We start from the raw sequence: 10,462 nt of genomic DNA, 5'->3' as shown, positions 1-10,462 counted from the left end.
TTCCAGGTGATGGGCGGGGTCTCTCCTGCGGCTGGGGTCTCCATTGGTGGGCGCCGGTGTTGGGGGGGTGGCTCCGGGGGCGGGGCCTCGTTGGGTGGGCGGGGTCCTGGCGGGTGGCGGCGCCGTGATGAGCGTGGCGCTGCGGAACGCGCAGTCCGCCGTGCCCGTGCGCCGGGCCGCGCTGCGCCGCGCCGTGTGCGCCCTGCGCGCCGCCCTGGGCGCCTCCCGCTTCGACGTGGGGCTGGTCTGCGCCGGCAACGCGTTGATGCAGCGTCTCAACGGCGCCTACCGACAGTGCCCGGAGCCTACCGACGTCCTCTCTTTCCCGTTCCACCAAGTGGCGGCGGGGGAGCTGCCGCGGCCGCGCTGCCGTGACGAGTACAACCTGGGGGACATCTTCCTGGGGGTGGAATACATCCACCAGCAGTGCCGCGAAACCGGGGAGGACTTTGACGATGTCCTGACGGTGAGCCCCGCTCGGGCGTGGCGGGCGGCGGGGCGGGCGCGGGGCTCGGTCGGTAACACGCGTGTTGTGCTCTCGCCCCCCGTGCAGGTGACGGCAGCCCACGGATTGTGCCACCTGCTCGGCTACCGGCACGACACGAAACCCGAGTGGCAGCAGGTGCGGGTGCGCCGGGGCTGGGGAGGGTGTGCGGGGTCCGGCACGGGGTGGACTAGAGGCCCTGGTAACAGGAGCCGGGGCTTGCCCGGGGCTGACCGCCGCTGCTCCCGCAGATGTACCAGAAGGAAGCGCAAATCCTGGAAGAGCTGAACCGTCTCACGGGCTCCCGCCTGCGGCCCCTCACCGCCGGCCTCTTCTGACAGACCGAGAGAGGCCGGGGCTCCGCCGGCGCCGCCCCGGACGTGGCGTGGGGATGGCGGCGCAGGGGCCCGGCGGCCGCTGCCCCTCGGCGCTGCCGCTGCTGCTGCTCGGCCTGGCCGCCGCCGCCTTCCCGCCGCCGCCCGCCGCCGCCTCCGAGCCGCCGCCCGCCCGCCCTCCGCGCCGGCCACGCCGCCTCCTCGCTGCCCGCCGCCGCCGCCGCCCCGCGCACCAGGTGAGCTGCGGGGGACCCGCCGCGGCCGGCCCCGGGCTGCTCCTGCCCGCCGGGATATCCCCCCGCCGTGCGGTGTCCCCTCGCACAGGCGACCCGCCGTGTCTCGGCCATCAGCTGGTAAAGGGCCTCCTTCGCCTGCTGGTGCTTTTTTGGGTCGTTTTTGGAAGTTGTCGTCGCAGCTGTCCGAGGGCTTTCGTCTGTAGAATATCCTGAGTTGGAAGGGACCCTACAGGGATCATCCAGCTCCTAGCTGCACCCTTTTCCCCCTCTCCTCTGGAGCTTGTCTACCTGCTGTTGTGTCCAGCTTACGAGAGTTAGCCTGGGTGACATGCCAGTAGTTTCACCATTTTCACCACACACCCCATGTTAGCTTTAGGATGAGAGACACACTTCACCCTTGACCCTCTGCAGGAAAGGCTCCTGGCGTGTTCTACCTCACCAGGAGACCCCAGTGGCCCCTCCAGCCCCTGCAGCACACACTGCTCTGACTTCCCATACTTCTTCCCCTTCCGAGTACCATAAACTCAAGAAGAGGAACAGCTTCCTTCCCAACAGTTTCATCACAGGATCATAGGGTAAAAAAGAAAAACATGTAAAAGCCTCAATGTCCTCCCAGAAATAATGTGAAGACATAATCATCCGTTCCTCTGTTCTCCCCAGATACCTTTTGTACGATGTAAACCCCCCTGAAGGGTTCAACCTTCGCAGAGATGTCTACATTCGCATTGCTTCCCTTCTGAAGACCCTGCGGAAAAGCGAAAACTGGGTGTTGGTTCTGCCTCCCTGGGGACGTCTTTATCACTGGCAGAGCCCTGACATCCTCCAGGTCCGGATCCCTTGGTCTGAGTTCTTCGATATCCCAAGCCTCAACAGGAACATCCCTGTCATCGAATATGAGCAGTTCCTTGCAGGTGGGGTGCAGGATCTCACAATCTACAGTTAACTAAGTATTTGATATGGCTTCTTAACAGGTTTGTCCTTATAGGGGCTTTTATCCTTTTATGTGGAAAAAAAAAATCTTAGCGGTGGTGAGAGGAGGGATGGGAAGGAGTCTTGCTGAGCTACACAACCACTAGGATGGAATAACTCAATTACTTGGCAGCTTGTTTGATGTAGCACTGCTGTTCCCTCGACTTCCTGGGACCCCCAAAGACAGACAGTTAATGCCTGTGTATAAATTCACGGGTATTTCTGCGTGATTTTGACCATAAGGACAAGCCCATAAGGAGAGAGGCAGCTCGTTGAAATACAGACAAGCTACCTTTTTCTGGATGTGGTGGTTGGACAGTAAAAGTTGTACAGCAGGTTCTTCCCTGAACTTTTTCATCATCGATGCTGCATTTACTTGAAATACTTACCCCTTGCTTTTTGTGCCTAAGAGAAAGGCTTTCCTTAAGAAAGTAGAGTTGCTTCCTTTAGGATTTAATGCCACGTTGAGCTAATCAGCAAATGTTCAAATCTGCAGCAGTGTCACAGGCTTGTTCAGCAAAGGAAATAAAGGCCACCAAATGTCAGACCTCTGTAAAGAGCTCTGAAGGGATAGCTGTTGCCTGCCTTCCAGGTAAATTCATTTAGAGATCCTGAAATTTAGGGGAAGAAGGGCTTGTACTTGGCATTTTTGTTGGAGGAGCTCCTCCTGTGACAGCTGCCTGTGGGATTGAAAACCTCAGTGCTTCACGGTGTGTTTTACCCAGCTGACGGTGATTCCATTGTGTTTGGCATATTAAATCACACAGAGCTGGGTGGGATAACAGGTGGTCACATTGCCTGACCCTTTTAGCTCTTCTGGCTCACACAGAACTTCCTTTCTTTTTTTATAGGCAAAACTGGGAAGAGAGAGAGTAGTGTAATATTAGCATTTTTAGCAGATTTTTAACTGCAGCTGATGCTTGTTCATCCCTTTATGGTGTGTGTTTTCATGCTCACAAGTCCTTTGCTTTGCCTTCTGCCCAGAGTCAGGTGGGCCTTTTATTGAACAGATTTATGTGCTACAAGGCTATGCAGAAGGATGGAAAGAAGGAACATGGGAAGAAAAAATAGATGAAAGGCCGTGCATTGATCAGCTGATGTACTCCAACGACAAACATGGCTACTACAGGTAACATCTAGCAGTTCCTCTGGTCTTTTCAGTTGTATTCAGAGAGACACTTGCCTGCTCTAACAGAACAGACTTGTGTGGTTGTTGCAGTATTGTCTGTGAATTGCTGGGTGCTTGGGGTTCACTTTGTTTTTAAAAAGCTCATCAATAATAGAATATTGTATTGGTATGAGAAGATCTAGTTCTAGAAAGCTGTTGCTCCATAGAAAAGCAGCATAAAGGAGAGGGCTGGCTTATTTACATTGTATGTAGTTTTTTAGGATGTTTTGTTCTATATATGACATTAACTTAAAATATGAGCCTGTGAACCAATCCTTTTTGTTCCCTTTTAGGGGCTGGTTCTGGGGTTACGAGGAAACACGAGGCCTAAATGCCTCTTGCTTGTCTGTCCAAGGATCTGCCTCTATTGTGGCTCCCATCCTTCTGAAGAACACTTCAGCACAGTGAGTTGCCTTCTATTAGTATTTATTGTTGTATTATTGTTGTACAACCCCATTGCCAGGTGGGAAGAGTGGGGGGAACTTGAAGGCTGTATCCCACTGTTGAGATACTTCATCACTGAGTTAGTGTACTCTGTTAAAATCATAACCAAAGGGATTTACCCTGCAAGAAACACTTAACTGTAAATTAGGTTAAAGGTTGCAGTGCTAAAACCTAAGAGCAAATAGCCTTGAGCTCCTTTATATTCCCTCTCAGGCAGCTTTTTTAACTCCTGCTTCCAAGGTACATCATCTAGATCATGCAGTGGAAGAGATGCTGAACCATCAGCTGTTACATATTTTCCTCCACACCACATATGATTTTATGTCTCTAGCATGTTCTCCTTCAGTTGTCCCCTTTGCAGTGGGAAGAGTCCTGGCTCCAAGAGTCCATGTGAAAGCCATTCCCTGCCTTTGGTTGTCACCAGTGCCAATCTCTGAACCTTTGCAGTTCAGCTGCATCCTGCACACTGAGTGTGGGTAAACTTCTGTCACGTTGCAGTACAAATGACACGCTCTGTTAAGTGCTCTCTTCTTTTTCTGCTACTTCCTGAGACACAGGTTCCTTATTTTGACCTCTGAGTGTTGCCTTGCTGTTTGCATCAAACTGTCCTCATTCCTGACCATCAAGACCTTTAGTTATTAGATGAAGCCAGTTGTTGGGTTTTTTTACTACACTCTCTTCTATATTAGATTCCATCTGCCACTTCATTGGCCAGTGATCAGACTTCTCTAATTCTTCATAGTTGGTCTTAGCTGCCCTGAGTAATTTTAAATGATTGTTAAGCTGTGTCACCTGATTTCATGCCCTTCTGTAGGTTGTTTAGGAATATGAAGATTCCTTCCACTTGTTACCTCCCTCTGCAATGAGAACCATACATTTATCCCTGTCTCTAAACCTTTTTTTTTTTTTTTAGTCTATGCAAGATTCTTCTTTTCTGTGCCAAGTTTTCCTAAAAGCCTTTAATGAAGGCTGTCAGGAAATCTTGTTAGGCAATGTCAGTGAGATTTCCCTTATCTTCATGTGTCTGCACTTATCACCAGTGTCTTCAAACTACTCTGATTGTCCAGAGTTCAGAGCTCTGATCTCCCATATTGCCCTTCTGGCTGGACAACCAGTTATGTGTTCCTAGGATTGGGTTTTTACTCTTCAGGTGTGGTCCCTTCTAGGAATTGTCTGTGCATTTAGATTAGCACCCTCATTCATCTCCAAGCTTCCTGTTAGGTCCAGTGCTGCTTCTTCACCAGCACAGTCTAGTCTGTTTTCCAGGTGATTTGGAGCCTTCTGTGCAAGTGTCCAGCTGATTATCAGCAGTGATAATCCAAAGCCGATCGATTGGTTATTTTCTTCCTCTCATTTTAGTAAGGAGGTCCAGATAATGACTTTGATCCCTTTCAGCAGAAGCATTTCTGTGTGTTTGCTTATCATCAGTATGCTCACAAACTAAATCTGCATCTCTTACGCTCTTGAATACTCAAAACTCTCAAAATCTCTTCTGCTTGTTAGAACTTGAATAGTGCAGTTACGTTTCCAGTACACAATCCTGAACTGTCTGTCTTTATAAGAAGCCCAAGCTGCTGTCTACTACCACACATTTTTGTAGTGTCTCTGTGTTCTTTGACATGTTGTTTTACTGTGAGACATCTTATTCTACATGGAAAACACCTTCTCTGGTTTTGTTCTCATGATCTTCTGCTTCCTCCAAGAGGCTCTCGTGTGCTCTGAGGCTGAGCATTATCTCACAGGTCACTTCTCCCCTTTGGATCACTCTCCCTGTCAGAAGTCCTATTTCTCCTGTAGCAACTGTTGTAAGGACTGTGTGGGGGGTGGTTAATGCTTGTCAGTGTTTAACTTCAGTATCAGTACCATTTGTTAAGGAGGAGAGCAGGGCTGTGGAGTGGCATGGTTCCCTTCTCTCCCAGCAGGCTGTGGGTCACAATTTGCCTTGTAGAGAACTAGAATTTGCCTCATAGGAGCCTGTCCCTCGTCCCCCATGCTCCCTTTGCAAACAGATCATAGTCTGTGCTTTATCCTAGCAAATGTGTAAAGAACCTTCATAATGTGAATTCTACTCCTAAGGGAACTGCACTCAGTTTTACAATTTTCAATAGGTCAGTGATGTTAGACAGAGCTGAAAACCTTCTTCATGACCACTACGGAGGGAAAGATTATTGGAATGTGAGTATTCTCCAGATAGCTTCTCTAGACTTTTTACTTGGCTCTGCTAAAAAATTCAGTAACCAATGTGTGCTTCAGTTTTTCCTCGGGTTTCTTGTCTTGAAAGTAACTTGTGTCTTATGTTTCAGCCATGTGTGCTAAAGATGGTTTTCAGGCCACTGTGGGTTAATGTAACACAGGAATTTGTTAGGAATTAAAGGCCCAGTGCTGCGGGGCATGGTGATTAAAAAAGGATCTCCCCTATACAACATATCTACAGTCAGATGGGAGCAGTTTCTTATCTAGTCAACCTCAAGATTAGTCTTTTCGAAAGAATTCCCAAAAGTGCTCCCAAATCCCTCCCCCTTTGACTTCAAAGGCAAAATTCCCGTGGGTTTCAAGGCAAAGGTCTATGGTAAAATAATTCCTGTCTTAAAAATTTTAAGAAAGTGTTAGGGTTCAGACACAGGAAAATGGAGCATGATACGGAGTGCTTGATATAATTAAAATTCCTAAGACAAATTTACTCTCGTGATATTACAAAACAAATTACACAGACCTCGGTCTTGTAAGCATCTGGCTATTTGCTTGGGATAGGGCATGTTTTCAGAAAGGGACCAAACAGTAGTTTGCTAGCCATGAATTGTTCATTGAGAGTGACCTCTCAAAGAAAGAAATGCACCCCAGATACCATTTTTTGAGTCTGACCTGTCCTGTAAAAGCAGACACAAAATCCACATGGATCCATAACACACATTTCTTAGCAGTGGCACTTTAAACATTGCCCCAGTGGTTTTGCCTGATGTCCAAACAGGAGTTTACTCACTGCAGCTTGGGCCCAGGGCCTCTTCTCTTTTTTCCATGCCCCTCTGAGAAGCATCTCCCCCTTCTCTGTTTCTTTGCAGACAAAAAGGGAGAAATTGGGATTTCCTTCGTTCTTTTGCATGTTAGTAAAAAGGCCACTTGTGACTGTTGCAGTGGTAACTGCATCCCAGAACCCTGGAGATTATTATTCACAAGTTAAGGAAATAATTCCCTTTTCATCACTTTTCCACTGAATTTGATAGGCATATCTGTGGCCGCATGCCTAATATTTTTAAAGCAGGTTTTGTTCTTACAGGTGTTTCACACACTAAAGTGTTTGCCTAGCTTTTGTTTCCAAAAGTGAGGTACATTGCTAGGGTCTTTAACTTGGTGTATTATGTGTTCTGTTGTGTAAATAACTGCAGTGTCCTCCCTACACCTGTGTATTGCAGGGGCAGGTGAGTATGCTGGCTATAAATGTGGTGGTAATTAGAATTAAACAGTTCAAGCTTGGATAAAAGGTTAGAAATCATTGCTTATAGTACTGCATAGATGTCCCAGAAGTAACTGCATCCTGGAAGTGCTGTGTGTGTGTGAAACTGTCTCCACCTACTGGCTTTTAGCTCTCCTTTTTCTGACTCAGTGTCCTCTCTTATTCCGACAGACCCGTCGGAGCATGGTGTTTGCTAAACACCTCCGCGTGGTGGGAGACGAGTTCAGGAGGAAATACCTTCAGTCCACGGATGAGGCAGACAGGACTCAGTACAAGGAGGACTGGACACAGATGAAGGTAAAATCAGTAACAAATATTTCATTTGTGCACTCCTGGCTGTGTGCTGCAGCTCGTGTTGGAAGGCACACGTGAGTGTAACTCTTCTGCTCGCGTCGAGGTGGACACTCATGTTCCTGGTGCACCTCCTTCTCCCTGTGTGACACGAGTTAACAGAGTGTTGAGATGTGCCTGTCTGGTTCTGAGGGCCAGATCTCTGTTGTCCTCATTTCGGTAAAGGAAACTTGAATTTCTTCTTGTACTCAGTACCATGTGTGGGTGTAAAGTTCAGCTGCCAACTGCCAGTTGAGGATTTATTTGATCAAGGAGAGGAATTTTTGCTTACAAAGATTTGGCACTCCAGTTTCTCTTCTATGAAGCAGGCCACCCAAGATCTAAATGTTGCAACAAGTGTCCCAAACTACTTCCAGTCCATACTTAAAAATTGCTGTGTGCAGCCAGAGTGATTCCATGCCTTATCCAGAGATGATGCATTCTTGCTCTTCAGTGTGAATAGTGATGCTCTCAAGTTTTAACGTTTACTGATCTTTCTCTCATAGGTTAAGACGGGCACAGCTCTAGGTGGCCCATACCTTGGGGTTCATCTCAGAAGGAGAGACTTCATTTGGGGTCACAGAGAAGATGTGCCTTCCCTGCGAGCAGCAGTAAAGAAAATCCGCAGCCTCTTGGAGACTCTTAAACTTGAAAAGGTTTTTGTAGCCACTGATGCTGTTGAGGAAGGTAGGCAGATCACAGTCACTTCAGGATTGGTAACTCTTGACAATAAGCGCAGCAATTACCGCTGGCTCCCCTCCCTGCCTGCAATGCTGTGAATTTTGGCAACCACATTGTAAAATTCGTTGGTAGATTTTGGTGTCACTTGCTTTGTAACTGTTCACCCAGCGTTCCCTTGAACAAACACATCCTGTGACAGCAGCGAGTTGCTCTTCCTAATGTAGAGATAAATTTGTATCCTTCCTTTTTTAAGAGATTGAACTGCTCAAGAAACTGCTGCCTGAGATGGTGAGGTTTGAACCCTCTTGGGAGGAGCTGGAACTCTATAAGGATGGGGGCTTGGCCGTGATTGACCAGTGGATTTGCGCACATGCAAGGTAGCAAACCTGACTTTTATTTCAGCCAAATCTTAATGTCGCTGTCACAAAACTGAATATGATTTTTGGCCCAGCTATGGTTGTTCACAAATTGTGTAAGACATTATACAATTGAGATGTGTATAGTAGATGCATGATGGTTATATTGTGTGAGTATATATATGGTAATTTCATTATCATATCATTTCACTGAACGGTGAAGTTCATTGGACTGAAGTCAAATTACTTGCATTTTAAAAGCTTGCCCCCCCTCACAAACCCTTTTTGGTTTTTTTTCACAGGTATTTTATAGGCACCTCAGTTTCAACGTTTTCCTTCCGAATCCACGAGGAAAGGGAGATCTTGGGATTTGATCCAAAAACAACTTACAACCGATTTTGTGGTGAAACAGAGAAAAACTGTGAGCAGCCAACTCACTGGAAAATTGTGTATTAAACACAGAGAACTACAAAGGTTTCGATACTGTGAGAGCTCCATAATAAGGAAAAATCGTGGGGAATTACCTACCTTGGAACAAGCTATGACCCAGTCCTGCACGCTCAGCTCCCGCTCCCCTTCCATCGTGGGTGTGTTGTGGGGTGGCTGTACTGTCTCTGGACCTCACAGCATTTTTACCTGGCTGCCCCACCCAGGTCCTTGGTATGTTCTGCTCTGGCTGCCTTCCCTGAGTGGTCCCACAGGCACCAAGTGGGTTGCTACAGACCACAGGGGCCTCTTGGCTGCAGAGGTGGGTGATGGGAGGCGGCAAAGCAATGTCCAGGATGCAGCTGTTCAAACCAGCCTCACCTGCTGGAGCATTTCTTACCTGGCCGTGGTTCCCTCTTCTGGTCTGTGGTCATTTTTTACCTGAAGGCCTGGGGGGCCTGGCCATGTCATGGGGAGTGCTCACCCTGGGAGCACCAGTCTACCCACGGAGGAACCAAGCTGCCACCAGAATTAAAGCAGGTGGGGGCTGCTCGCACTCCTAGGGAGGAGCCTGCAATGCCCATCCCTTGGGCACTCATTCTTCATGTGAAGACACGTTGCCCAGCAGAGAAACAGGTTGGTGCCTGGTGGAGCAGGGCCAAGATTCCATATTCCCGAGGCAGTTCCCTCGTCTGCATCTTGCAGCACTGGCCAGGGCTGGGAGAGGAGGGGTGGCTGGGTGTCCTCAGCACACTGCTGGAAGTGTAGCAGGGCTGGTGGCCCTCTCAGGAGGGTCCCGATTGCTCCAGGGCCTCGCTTTTCCACTGGTTTCTTTCACAAAGGAAAGACATGCGGAAGGCAGCACCATCACCACAGCCCTGTACTCAGGAGCCCATCAGCCTTCCCCACAGTGAAGGTGGCTAAACCCTTCAACCACTCTGCCAAACTCAGCACTGCTGCAGATCTACGAGACAACAGCACTTTGCCCACAGGTGCCTTCTTCTGACGCATTTCCCATTATGTGTCCAGAGCGATCCAAGTGCTTATTTTACATCTCCACAAGCGTGGCCAAAGCCACACGTACAGAGCAGTAACAAATTCTCACAGTGTACCAATAGAAACAAGCAGATTTAATAACATTATTTCTTAGACAACTCTTGGGAATGAAACCAAATGCAAAGAAAAAAATCTAAATGTAAAAAATGAAGATGTTAGCAATGAAAAAAACACACTGATAGTGTTCCTGCTTTTGACCTCTGCAGGTGCTGTTTTTTCTTTCCTCCTTCCCTTCTCCAGCGCGTTCCCTTTTACTTTAATTTCGTTACATTTGCGTCTTTGTCATCTATTTTTAGCTAAATAATACTGATGGTGCCACTAACACAGTGCCCAGGATTCATCTTGTAAGTCAGCCCTGCTGCTGAGCCCTCAGCCCATCAGGGAGTAACGCACAACCCCTGGCGCTGTTCCCAATTGCAGCCACGTTCAAAGCTTCTTGTCGATCCCCTAAGTGCACTAGTGCTGCTTCTACTGCCTCCAGTCTAGCTAATAGTGGTTCATCAATTCTTGTCTGCATGGCCATTTC

General features: G+C 48.3%; 2 protein-coding genes across 2 annotated transcripts; both read left to right on the top strand.

Annotated features, from left to right (window-relative positions):
• The first annotated feature begins 127 nt into the window (after positions 1–127).
• YBEY (ybeY metalloendoribonuclease) lies at positions 128–844 on the top strand. The gene is made up of 3 exons (XM_032114881.1): positions 128–466; positions 554–622; positions 736–844. The coding sequence occupies exons 1-3, from the start codon at positions 128–130 to the stop codon at positions 820–822; spliced, it is 495 nt and encodes a 164-aa protein (XP_031970772.1). The 3' UTR covers positions 823–844.
• Positions 845–875: 31 nt separating this feature from the next.
• POFUT2 (protein O-fucosyltransferase 2) lies at positions 876–10,141 on the top strand. Its single transcript, XM_032114880.1, is given in 10 exon segments — positions 876–991; positions 993–1,055; positions 1,716–1,966; positions 3,009–3,153; positions 3,486–3,596; positions 5,745–5,811; positions 7,259–7,384; positions 7,924–8,104; positions 8,352–8,475; positions 8,757–10,141. Coding segments are annotated over 10 exon segments (1,338 nt in total). The 3' UTR covers positions 8,911–10,141.
• Positions 10,142–10,462: the final 321 nt, after the last annotated feature.

This window comes from Corvus moneduloides, chromosome 7 (genome assembly GCF_009650955.1).
Source record: "Corvus moneduloides isolate bCorMon1 chromosome 7, bCorMon1.pri, whole genome shotgun sequence".
In the NCBI taxonomy this organism is placed as follows: Eukaryota; Metazoa; Chordata; class Aves; order Passeriformes; family Corvidae; genus Corvus; species Corvus moneduloides.
This window is presented reverse-complemented; position numbering and strand designations above follow the sequence as displayed.

Bases quoted from the DNA above. Each gene is read 5' to 3' on its own strand.
- YBEY (XM_032114881.1), top strand. From the start codon at position 128: ATGAGCGTGGCGCTGCGGAACGCGCAGTCCGCCGTGCCCGTGCGCCGG. The intron at 467-553 runs GTGAGCCCCGCT...CCCCCCGTGCAG, and splicing joins ACTTTGACGATGTCCTGACG to GTGACGGCAGCCCACGGATT. The intron at 623-735 runs GTGCGGGTGCGC...CTGCTCCCGCAG, and splicing joins CGAAACCCGAGTGGCAGCAG to ATGTACCAGAAGGAAGCGCA.